General features: G+C 49.7%; 2 protein-coding genes and 1 non-coding gene across 4 annotated transcripts; 2 read left to right on the top strand and 1 right to left on the bottom strand.

Annotated features, from left to right (window-relative positions):
* Positions 1–85: 85 nt before the first annotated feature.
* LOC125507248 (beta-galactosidase 12-like) lies at positions 86–6486 on the top strand. The gene is made up of 19 exons (XM_048671891.1): positions 86–125; positions 811–1349; positions 1442–1554; positions 1699–1765; positions 1869–1961; positions 2058–2201; positions 2452–2543; positions 3023–3128; positions 3232–3316; positions 3443–3561; positions 3681–3848; positions 3951–4132; positions 4260–4369; positions 4476–4585; positions 4697–4804; positions 4913–5014; positions 5109–5254; positions 5346–5691; positions 5809–6486. The coding sequence occupies exons 1-19, from the start codon at positions 86–88 to the stop codon at positions 5938–5940; spliced, it is 2802 nt and encodes a 933-aa protein (XP_048527848.1). The 3' UTR covers positions 5941–6486.
* Positions 6487–9553: 3067 nt separating this feature from the next.
* Positions 9554–9625, bottom strand: TRNAP-UGG. The gene has a single exon. It is a non-coding gene; the product is annotated as a tRNA-Pro (tRNA).
* A 113-nt stretch (positions 9626–9738) lies between these two features.
* Positions 9739–13420, top strand: LOC125556475 (protein MCM10 homolog). Of its 2 annotated transcripts, none has more exons than XM_048719203.1 (9): positions 9739–10192; positions 10260–10497; positions 10603–10727; positions 11674–11707; positions 11794–11843; positions 11946–12080; positions 12365–12429; positions 12551–12762; positions 12850–13420. In XM_048719203.1, the coding sequence occupies exons 1-9, from the start codon at positions 9810–9812 to the stop codon at positions 13144–13146; spliced, it is 1539 nt and encodes a 512-aa protein (XP_048575160.1). In that variant the 5' UTR covers positions 9739–9809; the 3' UTR covers positions 13147–13420. The 2 variants fall into 2 exon arrangements, with proteins under 2 accessions (XP_048575160.1, XP_048575161.1); XM_048719204.1 differs by having other exon boundaries at positions 9742–10192; positions 12660–12762; positions 12850–13253.
* The last annotated feature ends 8975 nt before the right edge of the window (positions 13421–22395 follow it).

A 22395-nucleotide genomic window follows, 5' to 3' on the forward strand; every position in this document is an offset into this window, starting at 1 on the left:
TCACTGGGATACAATGAAGATCTGATGGGTTTAACAGCCACACATAACGCCTATAATGAAGACAGAAAACATGCTTATCGAGGCCATGGGCTTTGAGATTGGTAGCTCTAACCTTAAAGATGAAGGTACAATGGTTAAAAGATTTAGATGTCTCCGTTATCTCCATGACGATGCTCGCATACACACCATCAGTTTACCGATTGATATCATGGACCACACCTTGACAGTCAGAAGCAATGATCACATGTGATAATGATAAGTCCAAAGCAAGTGCAAGTGCCTCTCAACATGCCAATGCCTTCAATGTCGTGGGGTGTGTAATTAATATCTGGTATCTTGATGACAGAGGAGCCAAGAATAGACCTGAAAAGTCTCTACATACCACGCTAAAGAAACCCTCATTATGGTTCCTTGACACGGCATCATCGACTCTGATCTTCGCTACACCAGAAGGCGGTGGGGGAGAAGACCTAGGGACCGGGCAGAAATGAAAAGCAAGCATTTTACGAGGGGCGATGCAAAAATGCCCAACCGGCAGGCATGAGAAATCTTCCGCCGCATGACCCTGTCGACGTGGCTGCCGTCAAAGCACCACGCAGGCATGCAGGCCAGTCGAATTTAAGACATCGGATGAATCACTTAAAAGCATATATAATTTGGATGTGCATTTTGAAGAAACAATGGGAATATAAGTTATTTTCAACACGGAGAAGGGAGAGAATATTTGGTCGAGAAAGTCCTGCGGAGGGAGTGTTTCTTTAGATGGGGAATGGGAATGTGTGGCTTACACTACTAGACGGCAGGAGTGAGAAAACCCGAAAATCACCGGAAAAAGACGAAAAGAGGAAGGAAAAAAGAACGGCCGCGATCCCCGGCCCCCGCAGCCGCTCGCCACCGCTCGCCACCGCCGCAATGCCGGGCGGCCGCTCCCGCGCAACGCCCCCCGGGGCCCCGCCCTTCAAAGCGCGGCCCTCCTCCCGCGGCCCCTCGCTAGTGTCGCCACCCCTACTCCCCCTCCCCCCATCCCCCCCCCCCCCCCCCCCCCGGCCCCCAAGACCCCCCCCGCGGCGCTCGTTCTGGCCGTGGCCGTGGCCGCCGCGCTCCACGCGGGCGCGGCGGAGGCGTCCAGGCCCAAGTGGAACTTGACGAAGAAGGGGACGACCGTCACCTACGACAAGTACTCCCTCATGATTGACGGCAGGCGGGAGCTCTTCTTCTCCGGCGCCATCCACTACCCGCGCAGCCCCACGCAGATGTGGCCCAAGCTGCTCAAGACCGCCAAGGAAGGCGGCCTCAACACCATCGAGACCTACGTCTTCTGGAACGCCCACGAGCCCGAGCCCGGCAAGGTACGTACTCTACGCACGCACACCCCCTGGCCCCTGCCGCCGCCGCCGCAAAACAAAACACATGCAGCTCACCCGTTGCACACGCACCGCAGTTCAATTTCGAAGGCAGGAACGACATGATCAAGTTCCTCAAGCTGATCCAGAGCTTCGGCATGTACGCCATCGTGCGCATCGGCCCATTCATCCAGGGAGAATGGAATCACGGGTCTGTTAATCTGCCAAAATATGTTTCACTTTCAGTTTTAATTGTAATAATGTGGCCAGTTTTATGGTCTGCAATGCAATCCTGGTGTGTATGCTCGTCTCATGTGGCTGCTTCTGTTTGTTTGTTTGTTTGTTTTCCCTTCAGTGCATTGCCCTATTGGCTCAGGGAGATTCCACACATAATATTCCGCGCCAACAACGAGCCTTACAAGGTAATGGCAATCAATCACTCACACGGTTGCAAGAGCCTGGTAGGTGTATGTGCATTTGTGCCAAGAGTTTTAGACAGATGACCGCCGGTGTTTTGTAATGCAGAGAGAAATGGAGAAGTTTGTGAGATTCATAGTGCAAATGTTGAAGGATGAGAATTTGTTCGCATCTCAAGGAGGGAACATTATTCTAGCCCAGGTCAGTTAAATTCTACCTGTATATATGATGATGTTATACCTACATCTGTTTATTGCATGCCCGTGATTATATTCATGCGCCGTGCAAATTTCACAGATCGAGAATGAGTACGGAAATATTAAGAAGGATCATATAACTGAAGGTGACAAGTACCTTGAATGGGCTGCTGAAATGGCCATTAGCACCAACATTGGAGTCCCATGGATAATGTGCAAGCAATCTACGGCTCCTGGTGTAGTGGTAACTCTTTTACCAAACATGTGGTGAACATCTTAAGGCATGCTATTATAAATGGTAAAAATACATCAATTTTTTTAATCAAGGCCCCATTTGAGAAGGGAACTGAGATCCTGTAAAAGTTGAACCGCTTTTCTGGAAACCCTGCACCCCAAACAGGCTGTAAATTTGAACAACTATCGTAAATGAGAATGTTTGATCCAGAGTGTATTCCCTTGTCTCCATCTCTTAATATGTGCCTCGCTCTCACTAGATTCCTACCTGCAACGGAAGGCACTGTGGGGACACATGGATAATGAAAGACGAAAATAAACCCCACCTTTGGACTGAGAACTGGACTGCACAGTAAGTTCAAGTTTTTCATACTCAACATTCTACTTGTTCTCCAAAATTGGTATGTCATTGATGCTTATGGAAAGGAAGATGTTGCACCCGTCAACTTTTGATCATCCAAACATATTAACTGCATTTTGCGTACACTTTATGTGAAATTACCATTACAGTGATACCACCATACTGAACATGTGGGGACACATGGTTTAGGCAGGCGTAAGCCCGCCGTTGACGCGTCAAAAAAGAAAAAGAAATTACCATTATAATGTTGGGAGTGGATCACGCAAAATATTTTCAACTTATTCCTCTAAAGATGATACTGCCATACTATGATATCTTATGTGTCATTAACCAAATATTTACAACATATTTCCCTTGCAGTGATACCACCATACTGAACATTTTGGTAGTGGAAATCAGGAGAGACATGCTATCTATCACCAAGTAATTTTTTTACATTAATATTAAGAGCAACTTCTTGGAATACACAGGTTCAGAGCATTTGGTAATGATTTAGCTCAGCGTTCAGCAGAGGACATTGCATATTCCGTGTTACGTTTTTTTGCCAAGGGTGGGACATTGGTAAATTACTACATGGTATGCTTATCCATTTGCATTTTTGCAATGATATGCATTCAAATCGCCACAGCGAAAATACTAGAACTTTTCATGGAGTTGCATGGTCACTTGTTTTGAACAGTATTATGGTGGAACAAATTTTGGAAGGACGGGTGCTTCCTATGTGTTGACTGGATATTACGATGAAGGTCCCATTGATGAATACGGTTAGATTGGCTCAATTGTACATTTCAAGCTTTCCTGGTTCCATCTGTTGCCTCGATTGTGTCTAACAATCAGTTATTCGGTCAATGTACTGTTTTGACTGAAATTCGGTCAATGTACTCATCCAGGTATGCCGAAGGCGCCCAAATATGGGCATCTCAGGGACCTGCACAATGTAATCAAGTCATACAGCAGGGCTTTCCTTGAGGGGAAACAATCATTCGAGCTATTGGGTCAGGGGTATGAGGTTGGGAACAACTGCTTCCATCATTTCTGCACGAAAAAACTTGAGATGTTTTGTGTGACAGTGTTCTGTTATTGAACAGTCAATTTTCTTCTGGTCTGATTAGTTTCCTGCACGTGCAGGCACGCAACTTCGAGATTCCTGAGGAAAAGCTATGCTTGGCTTTCATCTCCAACAACAATACAGGGGAGGACGGAACTGTGATTTTCCGAGGGGACAAGTACTACATTCCGAGCCGCTCAGTTTCCATCCTTGCAGACTGCAAGCATGTGGTGTACAACACAAAGAGAGTATGTGCACCGTATGCATTTGCGTCTAATTAGTAAGGACATTGCTTCAGTGGTAATAAAGAGCATACATTCCTGACTTGTGTTATGCATATGTTATGCTAGGTGTTTGTTCAACATAGTGAAAGGTCATTCCATAAAGCCGAAAAGGCGACCAAGAACAATGTTTGGGAGATGTTCTCAGAGCTGATTCCGAGGTATAAACAAACTACTATCAGGAACAAGGAACCCTTGGAGCAGTATAACCAGACCAAAGACCAAAGTGACTATTTGTGGTACACCACAAGGTGTTGTTTCTTAATTTCATCACACCTTCATTTCAGCTCAGTATTATGAGCATTTATACTTTATATTTTCCCACAGGTAGCAAAATGGTGAATTCACTATTTGTGTTTGTTTACAACAACCGTGCAGCTTTCGCTTGGAGGCAGATGATTTGCCCATCAGGGGTGACATCCGGCCTGTGATTGCGGTCAAAAGCACTGCACATGCAATGGTAGGATTTGTCAATGATGCCTTTGCAGGTAACATGTCCAACTCTGTAATAATCTTGTTTATCCAAAAGCAGATACCAATTGCAAGCACTAACAATTGTACTAAAAAGAGACCTCATAACCACCATCAATGCAGGGAATGGTCATGGAAGCAAGAAAGAGAAGTTTTTCACGTTTGAAACACCCATTAGTCTAAGATTAGGTGTCAACCATCTCGCGCTGCTGTCATCATCCATGGGAATGAAGGTAATATATAAGTGTTTCAGGCTCTAGCTGGCTAGTTGGTGGTTGCACACAATTTATGATGGAATCCTGACCAGTCATAGGTCAATTTGCACATTTTGCTGTTGTTTGCAGGACAGTGGTGGTGAACTCGTTGAACTAAAGGGTGGCATTCAGGATTGCACAATACAGGGACTCAACACGGGAACCTTAGATTTGCAAATCAATGGCTGGGGCCATAAGGTACATGCTATTGCGCTTGGTATTTGAGAAAAGGATACACTTTCGCTCCTCAAGGCATAATGCACTGATATACTAAGAAATGATCACCTCCATGCTTATTTTAACCAGGCCAAATTGGAGGGTGAGGTGAAGGAGATTTACACGGAGAAAGGCATGGGCGCTGTTAAGTGGGTACCGGCCGTGAGTGGACAGGCTGTCACCTGGTACAAGGTAAGCCGGGCCACGAAAAGGATCATCATACATTCAGTCTCTTCAATCTTTGTTTCTAACTCTCAATGTCACTGTCTGTTTCATGTCATGTCAGAGATACTTTGACGAGCCAGACGGGGATGATCCTGTTGTCCTTGACATGACTTCTATGTGCAAGGGTATGATATTCGTGAACGGCGAAGGCATGGGTCGCTACTGGACGTCATACAAAACTCCTGGCAAAGTCGCTTCCCAGGCAGTGTATGGAAGTTCTGCGCTGCTCAACAACCCATTCTTCCTTTATTGGCCTACAATGTATTTTCACTCTTGAACTTATTAATTTTCCTTTCAGGTACCATATTCCACGGACATTCTTGAAATCCAAGAACAACCTATTGGTTGTATTTGAGGAGGAGCTTGGCAAGCCAGAAGGCATACTCATCCAGACAGTGAGGAGAGATGACATCTGCGTGTTCATCTCGGAGCACAACCCTGCACAGATAAAGCCATGGGACGAGCATGGAGGCCAGATCAAGCTCATAGCCGAAGACCACAACACTCGGGGATTCTTGAACTGCCCCCCGAAGAAGATCATCCAGGAGGTAGTCTTTGCCAGCTTTGGCAACCCGGTGGGGTCATGCGCCAACTTCACTGTAGGCACCTGCCACACTCCCAATGCGAAGGAAATCGTCGCGAAGGTACAGACATTCCCCCCTTAACAATGCGTCTCATCTGTAATACTGTAGCTTATCCTGGATCACATTTTGCTTGTTCCTGCCTATGGTTGCCGGTTGATCTCTGGAGTATATGCACAGGAATGCCTCGGCAAGAAGGGGTGCGTGCTACCAGTACTGCACACGTTTTACGGTGCGGACATCAACTGCCCCACGACGACGGCCACACTGGCGGTGCAAGTGAGGTGCCACAAAAAGGGCGATCCAGAATAAATAGAGGGATCGACACCTTCTCTGGGCTCCTGCACTCACTGTCTCTTCATCCCGTTTGGTTTCGAACTCGCGTCGATGCATTGTGTGTCGCTTGTTGTGATTATAGCTTCGTTGAGGCGTGCGTGCTTGATCTGGATCGTAGGGAATCGATACGTAAATGTGAATGAAACTGCTGGGCGCTGATCGGCTCGAAGATGTATTTTCCTTTCCTCACCTCTTTCTTCTTTTGTTGTGTTGTGTGCTGTTTCATGTTAACCATCACAGTAGGTGCTGAATAACCACGAGGGATAGTTTAGCGAACTCCAAATTTGGTGCAAAAGAACCGTTGTGCTGACCGAGTGGATAGAATAATTCAATGACCATGTCCTGTAAATGTTTTATCATGTTTGTGGGGCATCCTCAAGCCTTCTGCTGCTTGATTTGTACATCTCATCTTGACAAGTTTATATTGCCAAATTTCTGATACAGCTGTATGTAAGTGTTGTATTTGTTAAACAATTTGTAATGCATATCTCTTGTTCCATTATCACAATGATAGTGGTCGCCGATCCTCTTTTGGACCGTATGGACATTTTTGTAATGCAAATTCGTCTACATTCTATACTCGAGTGCAATTTCAAGCTCAAACTTGATGTATTTGTGAGTTATGAAAACAACAACAGATTCAAACATGGATAGTGGTTTTTCTGGTTCTATCGTTTATTTTCCTGTTAGATTGTTTTTCATGCTCATGAATATGATTGATTAGCATTTGTAGAAATCAACTTCTCAACGTATTGATTTTTTTAGTATCATCTGAAACTTTCTGAATTTGGTTTTTCAGTTTTCAGTGTTTTCGCCATGAGTGTGGTTTTCAACGAATATTTTCCAGCTGATTGAACATTCAAAATTCCCTACGAAGCCTACAGATTCTAGAACTTCCATTGCATAAACCTTTCTGTTTTGAACTCCCCCTGCTTGATGTAAATATTACGCAGTTGTAAGTCCATGTGGCTCTTCCCAATGGCAGCTGAAAGCCTGAAACTCTAGCTTGTTTTGAAGCAATGGTTTAGGGCATCTCCAAGGTGGACCCGCAAACCACCCGCATCCGTCCGGACCGCGCTGTTCGTACCGCGAAAGCCATCCAACGCGGGCTTGTATCGGTCTGCAGAGTGGTCCGGACGTGATTTCTTCCGCAAACTGAAGACAAAATGTGGGTGGGAGGGGGGCTTTGCGGAAGTGCGGACTGATCCACGCCCGCTTCTGACCGCCCTGGCCCACCAAAACCCCCTCCCCTCTCCCGCGTGTTTTTGGGCAGCGCCACTCCAGAGCGTCGGCAACTGTATTCATACCCGGCTAGAGCGGACGCGACCGCTCACTGGCGACGACATTGAAGCGGCGCACAAGCCGAGAGCGCCGCCCGCACAGCTTCGTGGTGCAGGCGACTGCCGTGCACTCAAAAGACACGACGGCCACCCGCCGTCTGTCCGTCTGCCACCCACATTGATGGCACGCGGTTGCCAAGGCGTCTCCTCCGGTGCCAGCCGTCCGTTCCTCTCCCGCCCACCATTGCTATAAAAATCGGTGCCCTGGCCATAGCCCCAGTCATCCACCTTCGATCCCTCTCCGCAACACTCCCACCATGGATTCTTCCCCCGCCCAAGCTCTCTGGGACGGGCTGACGTCGGACCAGAAGAAGGAGATGGTCGCCATTGCTGCTGGCAGGCAGGCAGCCGGAGGACGACGACGTCCCAATGTAGGACGCTGCGGTCGACGAACCGGCGCTCCCTCGCGCGGTGCATTACACCATGACCATCGGCGAGGTTCGTGCCCATTACATGGACATGGTGCGGGAGAGGAGTGGGAGGAGCAATTCCAGGAGGCACAAGACGATGCCGCCTACAACAACCACCTCCTGCAGGAGCACTCGCATGCGGAGGAGCAGCTCGCCGCTCGCACGATTGTCGCGCCGGACACGGACCTGACGGAGCAGGAGGCGCTACTCGAGTTCTACTGCTCCGCCCGCGAGATCCGCCTCGCCCGATGGCGGTACCGCTAGTGGGTGGCGGAGGTGGCGGCCGCCTACAAGAAAAGTGATGACGCGGGCGAGGCGGTGTTCGGCGATACCGACGACGAGGCGAAGGACATCGCCGAGTCCGCGCCCTGCCGCGACGACCACGAAGCCGGCACGTCCACGGGTGCCCCGGCAGCGAGGTCGCAGCCACTCAGGTCGCAGGAAGGCCACCGCTCCTCCCATCCCATCGACGCCAAGCTTGGTAGGCTGAACATCGTCGGCCGATTAGCCGCTTGGCGTCGACGGAGAGGCGGGCAGCTTCGCTTCCGTGGCTCAGGAGGCCGAGATTACAGAGGCAGAGCTGGAGAGCGCCGGGGCGGAGCTGGAAAAGGCGAAACTTCAGTTTTCTTGGTTCATGGCCGGACATGTGGAACAGGCGCCGACGACCATTTAGACTTAGCCGGACGAGCTCCGCTTAGTTGATGTAAATGTAATGAAATCCGCCCGTGTTTATATCAATTCGCCCGATTTCATCGAATTTCGGCTGGTTGGTTCGAATTGTTGTCAAAATGTATGCGGTTAGTGTTGGATGGCGTCCTCACGCATCCGTGTCGGCGGACTGGCCCCCCTGTCCATGGACGGACGCAGGAGGTAATTTGCGGGTTACCGTTGGAGATGCCCTTAGGTAAGCAACTTGTCGCACTGATGCCTAAGAAAGAGAAAAGGAGTTCAAGAGTATTTCCTTCCACATATAATTTATTTTGAGATATTTTGTAATTTATTGACGGTTTTTTTTGTTTAATTTCCCACCGATGGTCGCGTTTGTCAAAATTTAAATTGCAAATGCTTTGGTTCTTGTATTTCAACCTGACGCAATGGAAGGCAAAGGCAAAAAAAGGGATTGATTATTTTTCAGAAAAATGGGGCGTTGCGAGAATCTCCCATCGATGCCAAGCTTGGTAGGCTGAACATCGTCGGCCGATTAGCCGCTTGGCGTCGACGGAGAGGCGGGCAGCTTCGCTTCCCGTGGCTCAGAAGGCCGAGGTTACAGAGGCAGAGCTAGAGAGCGCCGAGGCGGAGCTGAAAAAGGCGAAACTTCAGTTTTCTTGGTTCATGGCCGGACATGTGGAACAGGCGTCAACGACCATTTAGACTTAGCCGGACGAGCTCCACTTAGTTGATGTAAATGTAATGAAATCCGTCCGTGTTTATATTAATTTGCCCGATTTCATCGAATTTCGGACGGTTGGTTCGAGTTGTTGTCAAAATGTATGCGGTTAATGTTGGATGGCGTCCTCACGCATCCGTGTTGGCGGACTGGCCCCCCTGTCCATGGACGGACGCAGGAGGTAATTTGCGGGTTGCTGTTGGAGATGCCTTTAGGTAAGCAACTTGTCAGACTGATGCCTAAGAAAGAGAAAAGGAGTTCAAGATTATTTCCTTCCACATATAATTTCTTTTGAGATATTTTGTAACTTATTGATGTTTTTTTTGTTTAATTTCCCACCGACGGTCGCGTTTGTCAAAATTTAAATTGCAAATGTTTTGGTTCTTGTATTTCAACCTGACGCAATGGAAGGCAAAGGCAAAAAAAAGGGATTGATTATTTTTCAGAAAAATGGGGCGTTGCGAGAATCGAACTCGCGACCTCTCGCACCCAAAGCGAGAATCATACCACTAGACCAAACGCCCTTCGATGCCAACTTCGGCATAACAAACCTTATATTGCGAATACGCATTGCCATTTGCTTTTCCCTCCAAAACTTCTCCCCAAATTCTTAGGTTTCCCGCCTCCCTCGCCGCCGGTAAATCGCGTTTCTCTCTCTCTCTCTGCGGCACACAGATTCCAATTGTTCCACTCCACCTCGCCGCAGTCATGGCGGACGCCGGCGACGACCTGGACCTGCTCCTGTCGCTGGACGAGGATGGCGACCAGGCCGTCCTCGAGACCCCTCCGTCCTCCCCCTCGCGCCCCGCCGCCGCCGCCGCCGCTGGCTACGGCGCCTTCACGCCCCCGAGGGCCGTGGCGCGCCCGGGCGGCACCGACATGTCCGTCTTCCGCGACGCCGTCAAGGACTACATCGAGGCCGTCCCGGCCTCCACCTCCGGCCCGGGCCCCAGCCGCCACAAGCTCCCCAAATCCAGCCAAACCCTCGTCGACACCTACTCCGGCCTCCGCATCAAGCACATGGCCGTCTCGCCACTCGACATCGCCAACCGATTCGCCGACATCCGATTCGTCCGCATCTCCGCGTTCAAGTACGGACCCTTCTCTCTCGTAGAAATGGACATTTGTACTCGGGAACTCATCGATTTGAGGGGGCAGGAGCCTGGCCGGCGGGGACTTCTTCTCCGGCTGCTGGGTGACCGCCGGCGTGGTGCTGGACAAGGGCACGAAGCGGGTGAGCGCGCAGGGGAAGGACTACAGCATCTGGAAGATGGGCGCGCTGGACGACTCCGAGGTGTCGGTGTTCCTCTTCGGGGACGCCCACACCCACTACTCCGGCGGCGCCGTCGGCGATGTCTTCGCGCTGTTCAACGGCAACGTCCGCATGGACAAGGGGGTACTATGCTTGCTCACATTTTTCTTTCCTATCTTGGCTGGATCAACTGATGCCTTGAGGGTGTATGCTGAATTGATTCATTGTTGGTGGACGATCTTCTTGCAGGGGCAAGGGTTCTCGGTGAGCGTTGGCTCGGTGGGGCAGATGATGAAGATGGGCGTCTCGGCGGATTTCAGCATCTGCAAAGGGACGAGGAAAGATGGGATGGCCTGCACCATGGCCACAAACAAGTATGTACTTCTTCCTGAATGATGAGATTGTCTCTGAAAAACTGTCGTTGCACACTGCCAATAATAAGATCCAGGAAGATGTAAAACTAGAAACTACCGAGTACTGTCTGTACTTGGACACTGAGGAAATCCTGCGGTCATCTCCTCTGAGATATTAACACTTGTCTGGAGTGCGATATGTGCTAAGACCGAAAAAAAGAAATGAAGCCCATTTAGACACACCGTTGCCTCCTATGGACTGATGCTCAGACCCTGGTCAAGGTGTGAGGGTCATGGCAGCCATATCATAGATTAGTGGTGTGCACATTGTCTCTGAAAAACTGTAGTTGCACATTGCCAATAAGATCCAGGAATATGTAGAAATTAGAAACTACTGAATACTGACTCTACTTGAACACTCAGGAAATTCTGTGGTCATCTCCTCTGAGATATCAAACACTTATCTGGAGTGTGATATGTGCTGAGACTGAAAAAAAATGAAGCCCATTTTGACACTGTTGCCTCCTACGGACTAATGCTCTGACCCTGGTCAAGGTGTGAGGTTCATGGAAACCATATCATAGATTAGCGGTATGCACATTGTCTTTCTGGTTGATGACCATGATCAATTCGCGCCAATCAAGGGTTCAGCAGGTTATTTGTATGGATTTTCCGATATGATTATCTAAGACTTGAATTGTGACTTGGTAATTAGGTTTAGCCTTGAAATAACCAGATTATTCAACCTCAGTCGCATTGTTGTTGTTGTTCTTGCATGATGAGTGTTGCTTTTTTTATATGAAATTTTCAACAGTGGAAGCAAATTGTAATCGAATTCACATGGTGCTATGCTTTTTTGGAGAGCCAATTTCACAGCATTTCATTTACATTATGGCTAGGCCAAAAGAGCAGATGTGGTTTAGATAAATGCTGTTTCTGACCCTGAACATGGCCTGTTCCTTTTCAGGCGTAAGGGACCATACTGCAAATATCATTCATCGGTATGAGATATTAATAACTCCCTATTTTGCATCTGAGGCAGATAGGCATGCAATGTTGATTAATTATGTGTGTTTCCTATTGGCAGAGCACATCATCACAGAAGTACTCTACTGGCAGAGTGGAGCTTAAGGGTGGGTAAGTGAATCCCAAAAAGAACAATCATAGCTTCTCCTGTGTTCCCGAATGGTTCCTCATCCACCATTCCACATGATTCTTTACATTTTTTTTATTCTTCAGAAACTTCCAGTTTGCTTCCAAACTTCGTTCCAATGGAATTTACATGGTCAAGCCTCCCTCAGAACGATCCGATCCGAGAAATCCATCACGACCACTGAAAGTAATGTCGGTCGATGGTTTAAAAAGGGCTTTAAGGTATTTGAAGTACTTACATTTGTTCACCTTTTCAGTTTATATCCTCCGATGAACATAAACTTCTATACCGTGAACAAAATGATGGCGTGGACTGTGAAATAAGCAAATAATAGTGTTAGTTAGTTCTGTATACCATTGTACTGTCCAAATGTGAGGTCAAAAGGATCCTCTGGCATATGTTGACAGACTAACGACTGAAAGTGTATCAGCCCTTGTTATAGCATGAAGTGAAGGTGCTTGTCATGCTAAACTGTTTATTTCCTAATTTTGACTCTGTCTTGCAGTAATGCGGATAAAGTGACCACTAAGAACAACTCTCAGGGTATAAGGTTCCTCTCCCATGTCACAGGTAAAAAATACATTCCCACATTTCATTTGTTGCCGTAGTAGTTTGATGCAAGTTTCACCTACACACTGCGACTGCCTTAGATCAACTTTAATAAATGGCTGTGTGCGTCACATTGATGCAGAGGCCGGGGGTTCCAACCTCCCTTTCGAAAAAGAAAAAAAAACTACACACTGCAAAATTTGCCGCTGTCACCTCGCAATGGCAACTGATCTACCTTCTGCATTGACCAGGCGGCACGGAACCGAATCTCGTGAGCAACAGTACTTCGACAGTTGTACAGAAGCCGATGTCAACCTGGAGCACCCTCTCGGAGAAGCTGAGCTCAGGCAGAAGGTGAGCCGCAGCATGCCCCTGGGTTTGTAGCCTTCACCGCTCCATGGAGCAATTCTTTTCAACCAAACGACCTTGATTTACGTGCAGGCCGGCATCTTCTGGCGCCAAGGTAGGAGCGCCCAAACTGGGCTCGCAGAAGCAGGAACAAGAAGCCAAGAGGAGAAAGGTGAACAACCCTTCGGGGAACACAATCGAGTTGGACCTAGGCAGCTCGGACGACGACGAGATCAACATAGTGCTGCGGCGTTGATGGCTGGGCTAGCTCCATGGTCAAGCGGCTCGCTGCTTTCTTTTCCAGAGGTTGTATATGTAGAATATCAGAAGGAGCACACATGGGAAGATAGGTCAACAGGATTGTGGCCGCCCTTCCACAGTCGAGGCTGATTCCTTCTTTTAAGAATCGGGAATCTGAAATACCAGGGAGAATGTTTTCTGTTGCCTGTATTTCAATCTGGAACGAGATTTTGAGATTCATTCAGCTTTAGTTCGTAGTGCCTTGTGTGACATTGTCAAAAGGCTGACGAACGAACGCTGAGATAGCCAAAGGCTTTAGTTACTACTAGTACATTTCATTTCTGAAAGAGTCATTATTGCTGTATGTACTAAAAGTGTGGCAAACTTCATTACAGTACTAGGCGCGATGCCAAAGCCATAGCAATTCAGCGTGTAACGATTTTGCTAAAGCACATCTAGATGTGCCCTAAGTATTGTACATATAAATTCTATGCCATTGATTCTACGTGAAGATTCGTGCAAGAATTTTCATTAGTCTTTTTTTTTCTAATTTGATTGAGTCACTTAGATGTGCAATAACTAAAGCACACTTAGATGTGCCCTAGACAGACCTGCGTGTAAAAGGCAGGTAGCAGAGTTGCAGATTTAATTTAGAAATGCGCCCTCACAATGAAAAAGAAGTATTGCAGAAACACTCTAAACTTTGCGACATCTTTACTGAGAATGAGAAACCAACATCAACATACATGTGCTGTGGCACATCAATGGTGGATCATACGATGACACCTAAAGAATGTATGCATGACTTGAATTACTTCGTTTACTTTTTCAGTGTTTGAGGTAACCGAAAAAGTCGGTTTAGGACACATCTAGATGTGACATAATTATATCACATCTAATCTTGTGTTCATTATGTTTATGGTCTATTTTATTTTTGTCATAAGTTTAGATGTGACATCCTTAGAAACCGTCTAGATACGAATTAGACAAACTGTAACCGAAATATGTGCGTGACGGCTACTACGAATCAACCGCCGCCTAGCCAGCCGTCTGATGTGGTCCTGGTGGCCGTTGGATCACAACAACACAGCCCCACCCTTACTTCTTCCTCCTCAGATCCCATTCCACCAGAGCAACGCAGCACCCGCTGTGGCACAGGCATCCTGTGACCTCGCGGCACCAGAGCCGTTGATGAGTGCTGCAACGCAACTCCAAGAGCCGTCGGTGACCGCTGCATCACGAGCGGCGCTTCTGGAGCACCGGCGTGCTGCTCCATGGCAACACCAAGCGCAGCAAAAATAATACCAACGCAACACCGACGACGCCTTCGGCGAAACTTCATTCAGCTCCGATGATGCTCCATTGCAACCTCATGCGGCGCTCCATTGCAACTCTGATGACGTGACAAAAGCTCCAACACAACACCAATGGCGAGCAACCCAACTTCTTCCTGCATGCTGCAACGCAACACCGGCAGCAAGCGGCGCCCGCCTCCGGCCTTCACGCTGCGTTGCAACACCGGCGGCGAGCAACACCGCACCTTGGCCTTTGTGCTGCGTTGTAACACCTGCGGTGGTGCCCGATCACAATGTTGCCTCCCTGGCCCGCCGCAGCTCCCACCGCCCTTGCAGCAGCGTCCACCGGCCAGCCATGGAGGAAGCACATCTCCTCTCCCCACCATAGCTTGGGGAAGGCCAGACCATCGACTTAGGTAGGAGCACTTGGGACACATCCATGGTGGTTACTACTGTTAGACTGTATATAGTAGTCTTGTATATGCCTTGTATTGTACCTCTTGGTACGTCTATATAATGAGATAGCCACACCCCGTTTAGGGTGTCGAGCCAGTTTCCCAAACCCTATGTTTTACATGGTATCAGTTTAGGTTACGATGTCTTCCGCTGCACCACCTCCCGCCGCCGCCGCCGCTGCCGCGCCGATCTCGACCGCCGCCGCTGCTGCACCGGCCCTAGCCCCGATGTCGCCCTTCCTGGCCTCCTGGCCACTCGCGGCGGCGTACGGCGCCAACCTGCCGCCGCCCGCTTCCCTGCAGGCGCCGGGCTTCGGGGACGATCTGGCTGCCCCGCCCGACGCTGCGGTGCTGCCGGCTACAGGCGGCCCTCCTCCGCCGAGCTACCCGTGGCACGGCGCCTACGGTGCCCCCCCGCCACCGTCGTCTCTCTGGCCGGGATCGGCCCCCGCTGCGCCGTCGCCGCACCACTACTATTCCGCGCTGCCGCCGCGGCCCTATGGGGGTGCGGCTGCCTCGCCGCATGGTGCCCTCGTGGCTCCCGGGAACGGTGACTCGGCCCCTGCAGCGCCGGGCGCCCTGGCTGCTCCCTCGTCCGGCTACCCCTACGCGATGATCCCTCGTCCAGAGATGGCTCCGTCCATGGATCCCTATGCATCACTGGCGCAGGCGTACACTGCTCAAACCGCGGCGCCGCCGCCGTTTTATTTTTCGCACCTGCTACCAGTGAAGCTCGGGCCGGACAACTACCTTTCATGGCATGCGCAGGTTTTGCCTCTCCTCCGCAGCCGCTACTTGGAGGGCTACGTTGATGGGTCCATCCCGTGCCCACCTCCTCACCATCCGGCATATCACACATGGGTGGCGTAGGATCAGGCCATTCTCTCTGCCATCCAGTCCTCGCTCACGCCAAGTGTCTCGTCGATGGTCATCTTCGCCGCTATGTCCAGGGAGGCGTGGGCGGCCCTCCACACCAGTTTCGCCTCTCAGTCTCAGGCGTGTGCGCACTCTATACGCACCGAGCTGGGTGAGACCAAACTTGGCGATCTCAGCATCACGGAGTACTTCAACAAGATGACGAGCCTCGCTGACACCCTGGCCTCTGTTGGTCAGCCACTTCTGGACGCGGACTTCACCACCTTTGTGCTTAACGGGCTCGATGATGATTATGATAATCTCATTGAGAACGTCCATGGTCGAGATGATACACTCCCGCGTCGTGAGCTCTATGCGCGCCTCCTTGGGCGTGAGCAGCGCATCAAGGCGCGCCGTGTTTCCCCCAGCTTCGTCTCCGCCAACGCCGCCACACGCGGCAAACCTCAGAAGCTGGCCCCATCAGGTGGCAAACCACCGGCCTCCTCGTCGCAGGCCTCGCGGGGCAACGCGCCGACTATCACAGGAGGGAGTCGCCCAATTGCTTGCTGTTCCAGTTGCAGTGCTCCTCAGGCTTGTCAGCTTTGTGGCATAGATCGTCACCTCGTCTCTCGCTGCCACAGACGCTACAAGCAAGACTTCCTTGGCCTTGGCAATAATGGAAAAGGGAATGATAAGCAGGCTGCAGCTGCGGTGACAGGGCACGACCACGGGCGCACCTAGTCATACTCCCTTGGTCCGGCGTGGTACATGGATACAGGCGCGACGAATCACCTCACCGGCGAGATGGGCAAGCTCTCCGTTCAGGAACCGTATCGTGGACATGATCAGGTGCACACCGCCAACGGAGCAGGTATGCGCATCACCCATGTTGGTCAGGCATCACTTCTTGCACACAATTTTCGCAAACTGCATCTTTCTAACGTCCTTCGAGTTCCCTCTGCTACGCGTAGTTTGTTGTTTATTCCTCAACTTACTCGTGATAATAATGTCCTTGCTGAGTTTCACCCTTTTCGTTTCTTTATCAAGGATCGGGACACGAGGGCCGTTCTGCTTAGTGGTCGTCTTCGCCATGGCTTATATGCACTTGACGCACCGTCTGCATCTCCTACGCCGTCTTCTCCTCAGGTGTTCAGTGGTGTTCGTGTGTCGCCTACGCACTGGCATGCGCGCCTTGGACATCCTGCTGCTCCTATAGTTAGTCATGTGTTGCATCGCCATGAACTACCAGTTGTGTCCACTAAGAGTGCTGAAACTATTTGTGATGCCTGTCAGCAGGGCAAGAGTCACCAACTACCTTTTTCAGAGTCTAGTCGTGTTGTGAAACATCCTCTTGAGCTTGTGTTTTCTGATGTATGGGGTCATGCCCAAACATCTGTCAGTGGTCACAATTACTATGTCAGTTTCATTGATGCTTACAGTCGGTTTACTTGGCTATATCTTATCAAGCGTAAATCTGATGTGTTTGACGTTTTCATTCAGTTCCAGGCACACGTTGAGCGTCTCCTTAAGCATAAGATTATTCATGTTCAATCTGATTGAGGGGGTGAATATCACAACCTCAACTCGTTTTTTAATAAGCTTGGGATTTCGCATCGCGTGTCTTGTCCTCATACACATCAGCAAAACGGCACCGCTGAACGTAAGCATCGTCATCTTGTAGAGACTGGACTTACTTTACTAGCTCATGCCTCCGTCCCGTTTCGGTTCTGGAGTGATGCCTTATCCACCGCCTGTTTTTTGATAAATAGGCTTCCCTCACGACTACTGAAAATGAAAACCCCTCTTGAACTCTTGCTCGGTGATATTCCAGACCACACATTTCTCGAAGTGTTTGGGTGCGCATGTTGGCCGCACTTGCGGCCTTACAACAAGCGTAAATTAGAGTTTCGGTCTAAGAAGTGTGTTTTTCTTGGGTACAGTTCTCTTCACAAAGGGTACAAGTGTCTTCATGTTCCCACCAATCGTGTCTACATTTCTCGTGACGTCGTGTTTGATGAGAATGTGTTCCCGTTTCGTGCTCTTCCGAACCACTCTACCACTAGTTTACCACCTGTGCACTCCAATACACCTTCGCCTGACCAATTTGTGGATGTTGCAAATGCTCCTGTGTTGCTTCCTAACCATGCTGCAGGTATTGGACGCGGTGTCCGCCTTGAACTCCTGGATGATGAGGTTATGGACGACACTCATGATGGCCACGTCGATCCTATGCATGGCCCATGCATGGCAGGTCATGCCCGTCAGCCCGATGCATCCACGGCCGCCCCACGGGCGTCGACAGTGCCCGCGGCTGCACCTGCCTTGGCCGCCCAGTCGGCCGGCTCACCCGCTCCAGCGCTCGGGTCGCCCGCTCCGTCGATCGGGTCGCACGGCCCAGCGCCCGGCTCGCCTGGCTCGCCCGCCAGGCCACAGGCGCTGCCCTCGCCGGGCCCAGTGGCAGGAGGCCCATCAGCAGGCGGCCCAGCAGCCCCGGCAGCTGCGCCGGCCAGCCCCGCCTCGGCTACATCGTCGCCTGGATTTGGCAGGCCTGTCCTGGCAACGTCGCCTGGTGCTGAGTCTGCTGACTCTGGCTCCTCCAGCCCCGTCTCGGCCACGACGCCTTCGTCGCCTGTGGCAAGCCCCGTGGTGCCAGCACCGCCCACTGTGGTTCATCATCGACCACACACGCGCAGTCGGTCTGGTGTTTTTTTCCCTAAGGAACGCAAAGACGGGACGGTGGCGTGGCTTGCTGCATGTGTGGCTCATGCTGCTGCGGATCCCACGGCAGAGCCACGTCATTTTCAGGCTGCACTGGGTATTCCTCACTGGCGTGCTGCAATGGAGCAGGAATTTCAGGCCTTGCTGAAAAATGGTACTTGGCAGCTTGTTCCTCCGGTCTCTGGCGTCAACATCATTGACTCCAAGTGGGTGTTTAAGGTCAAACGGCATGCAGATGGTTCTATTGAGCGTTACAAGGCACGGCTGGTTGCCAAGGGTTTCAAGCAGAGGTACGGTCTTGATTATGAAGACACATTCAGTCCAGTTATCAAGCCTACTACTATTCGTATACTGCTGTCTCTTGCTGTTACTCGTGGTTGGTCGCTTCGTCAGCTTGATGTGCAGAATGCTTTCCTCCATGGAGTTCTTGAGGAAGAGGTTTATATGCGTCAACCACCTAGTTTTGTTGATCCTACGCGTCCGCGTCATCTCTGTCATCTGGTCAAGGCGTTGTATGGACTTAAACAGGCGCCTCGTGCATGGCATGCTCGTCTTGGGTCTGCTCTTCGGGCTCTTGGGTTTATTCCTTCAACTGTTGACACGTCACTGTTTCTCCTTCAGCGCCCTGAGGTGACGATGTATCTCTTGGTGTATGTTGATGATATCATCCTTGTCAGTTCCTCCCATACTGCTGTCGATCGCCTTGTGTCTGCATTAGGTGAGGAATTTGCTGTCAAGGATTTAGGTGCTCTGCATTATTTTCTTGGGTTGGAGGTGTCACGGTCCTCTACTGGGTTGACTTTGAGTCAGAAGAAGTACTCCATGGATCTGTTGGGCCGTGCTGGGATGCTCCAATGCAAACATGCTGCCACTCTGATGTCTGCCACTGATCGGTTTTCTACCCTTGATGGAGACCTTCTTTCCACTGATGACGCCACTGAGTATCGCAGTCTTGTTGGTGGTCTGCAATATCTCACTATCACCAGACCTGATGTCTCTTATGCAGTCAATCGTGTGTGCCAGTATCTGCATGCACCTCGTACCACTCATCTCTCGGCAGTTAAGCGCATCTTGCGTTATGTTTCTTCTACTGCTTCGTATGGTCTGCTCCTTCAGTCTGCACCGTCTTGTGAACTTTCGGCTTTCTCTGATGCGGATTGGGCTGGAAGTCCTGATGATCGGCGATCCACGGGGGGATATGCAGTGTTCTTTGGTCCTAACCTGATCGCTTGGAATGCACGCAAGCAAGCCACCGTGTCTCGTAGCAGTACTGAAGCTGAGTATAAAGCTGTGGCTGATGTTACAACTGAGATCATATGGGTACAGTCTTTGTTGCGGGAGCTGAGAGTCTCTCCAGGTCATCCTCCAGTTCCGTGGTGTGATAACATCGGCGCTACGTACCTCTCATCTAATCCGGTGTTTCATGCTAGGACGAAACACATCGAGGTTGACTATCACTTTGTTCGGGAACATGTTGCACAAAGACTGCTCTGTATCAAGTTCATCTCCTCCAAAGATCAACTTGCTGACATCTTCACGAAGCCTCTTCCACAACCACAGTTTGTAGGCTGTAGGCGCAATCTTAACTTACTTTGTACTTCAGGCTATAGTTAAGATTGAGGGAGGGTGTTAGACTGTATATACGTAGTCTTGTATATGCCTTGTATTGTACCTCTTGATACGTCTATATAATGAGATAGCCACACCCCGTTTAGGGTGTCGAGCCAGTTTCCAAACCCTATGTTTTACAACTACAAGAGAGGAGAGGAATTGGAGAAATCATTGGAGGTGCGGTCTGACGGAGGAAAAGGAATCAGAGGGACGGGGATTCAGGGAAGACGATGGGTGGTCGACGGGAAGAGATAAGGTTGTGGAAGAAGGGGCTCAGCGGTGTGTGGGGGCCATGCGAGGCGGTTAATGCACTGGGTGTTATCATCCAGTAGATTTCAAGCATTTCTCTATGTGCATACATGTATAATTAACATGTGCCCTTGCAAAACAGAACAATACGGAAAGAAACGGTCTTACTAAATCTCAGTTGACCGAGACATTGTCGATCTTATATTTATGAGACCTTATATTAAGATTCATGTAAAATTGTATTTTTAGGTCTTTCTTTTTTATATGTTATGTCCACTTTAGTGAGAGAATGCCATACCCGGAAACAAAATGCTGATCTATGAAAGCGACTTGATGGTCATCGCAAAATAAATAAATACATAAGAGCAACTCCAATGGGCGACCTATTTCGTTCGCCGCCGTCCATTTGAGTCGGTGCGGACACAAAAGGCGCCCAAACGCGCCGACCCAAACGGATGCGCGTCCGCTTTTCGTCCGCGGGCGACCCATTCCCGGCCCATTTTTGAGCCGGATTTGCATCGGCACGGACACGCGACGGATGCGCGCACGCTCGCCTTCTCCTCTCCCCGGGCCCGCTGGTCAGTGACACATTGACCTTGAAGGAAATATGCCCTAGAGGCAATAATAAAGTTATTATTTATTTCCTTATTCCATGATAAATGTTTATTATTCATGCTAGAATTGTATTAACCGGAAACATAATACATGTGTGAATACATAGACAAACAGAGTGTCACTAGTATGCCTCTACTTGACTAGCTCGTTGATCAAAGATGGTTATGTTTCCTAACCATAGACATGAGTTGTCATTTGATAAACGGGATCACATCATTAGGAGAATGATGTGATTGACTTTACCCATTCCGTTAGCTTAGCACTTGATCATTTTAGTTTACTGTTATTGCTTTCTTCATGACTTATACATGTTCCTATGACTATGAGATTATGCAACTCTCGATTACCGGAGGAACACTTTGTGTGCTACCAAACGTCACAATGTAACTGAGTGATTATAAAGGTGCTCTACGGGTGTCTGCGATGGTACTTGTTGAGTTGGCATAAATCGAGATTAGGATTTGTCACTTCGATTGTCGGAGAGGTATCTCCAGGCCCTCTCGGTAATGCACATCACTATAAGCCTTGCAAGCAATGCAACTAATGAGTTAGTTGCGGGATGATGCATTACAGAACGAGTAAAGGGACTTGTCGGTAACGAGATTGAGCTAGGTATTGATATACAAACAATCGAATCTCGGGCAAGTAACATACCGATGACAAAGGGAACAACGTATGTTGTTATGCGGTTCGACCGATAAAGATCTTCGTAGAATATGTAGGAGCCAATATGAGCATCCATGTTTCGCTATTGGTTATTAACCAGAGACGTGTCTCGGTCATGTCTACATAGTTCTCAAAACCCGCAGGGTCCGCACGCTTAACGTTCGGTGACGATCGATAATATGAGTTTATGTGTTTTGATGTACCGAAGGTAGTTCAGAGTCCCGGATGAGATCGGGGACATGACGAGGAGTCTCAAAATGGCCGAGATGTAAATATCGATATATTGGACGACTATATTTGGACATCGGAAAGGTTCCGAGTGATTCGGGTATTTTTCGGAGTACCAGAGAGTTACGGGAATTCGCCGGGGAGTATATGGGCCTTATTGGGCTTTAGGGGAAAGAGTGAGGGGAGGCTGCGCCCCCCCAAGGCTTAGTCTGAATTGGACTAAGGGAAGGGGCTGCGCCCCCTCCTTCCTTCTCTTTTCTTTTCCCTTTCCTTCTCTCCTACTCCTACTACATGGAAGGGAGGGAATCCTACTCCCGGTGGGAGTAGGACTCCCCAGGGCGTGCCATAGTAGAGGGCCGACACTCCCCCTCCTCCACTCCTTTATATACGGGGGAGGGGGGCACCCTAGGACACACAAGTTGATTGTTCCAAGCCGTGTGCGGTGCCATCCTCCATCATAATCCACCTCGATCATATCGTAGCAGTGCTTAGGTGAAGCCTTGCATCAGTAGCAACATCATCACCGTCATCACCCCGTCGTGCTGACAGAACTCTCCCCTGAAGCTCTGCTGGATCGGAGTTCGTGGAACGTTATCGAGCTGAACGTGTGCTGAACTCGGAGGTACCGTGCGTTCGGTACTTGGATCGGTCGAATCGTGAAGACGTTCGACTACATCAACCACGTTCTCATAATGCGCCCGCTTACG

This window comes from Triticum urartu, chromosome 5 (assembly GCF_003073215.2).
Source record: "Triticum urartu cultivar G1812 chromosome 5, Tu2.1, whole genome shotgun sequence".
NCBI lineage: Eukaryota > Viridiplantae > Streptophyta > Magnoliopsida > Poales > Poaceae > Triticum > Triticum urartu.

What these genes read in the sequence shown, in the direction of transcription:
- LOC125507248 (XM_048671891.1), top strand. Translation starts at nt 86, where the DNA reads ATGGGCTTTGAGATTGGTAGCTCTAACCTTAAAGATGAAG. An exon ending in TATTGGGTCAGGGGTATGAG is followed by an intron (nt 3,562 to 3,680) that starts GTTGGGAACAAC and finishes CTGCACGTGCAG; the next exon opens with GCACGCAACTTCGAGATTCC. An exon ending in TGTCAATGATGCCTTTGCAG is followed by an intron (nt 4,370 to 4,475) that starts GTAACATGTCCA and finishes CCATCAATGCAG; the next exon opens with GGAATGGTCATGGAAGCAAG.
- LOC125556475 (XM_048719203.1), top strand. Translation starts at nt 9,810, where the DNA reads ATGGCGGACGCCGGCGACGACCTGGACCTGCTCCTGTCGCTGGACGAG. An exon ending in TGCACCATGGCCACAAACAA is followed by an intron (nt 10,728 to 11,673) that starts GTATGTACTTCT and finishes GTTCCTTTTCAG; the next exon opens with GCGTAAGGGACCATACTGCA. An exon ending in AAGCTGAGCTCAGGCAGAAG is followed by an intron (nt 12,763 to 12,849) that starts GTGAGCCGCAGC and finishes ATTTACGTGCAG; the next exon opens with GCCGGCATCTTCTGGCGCCA.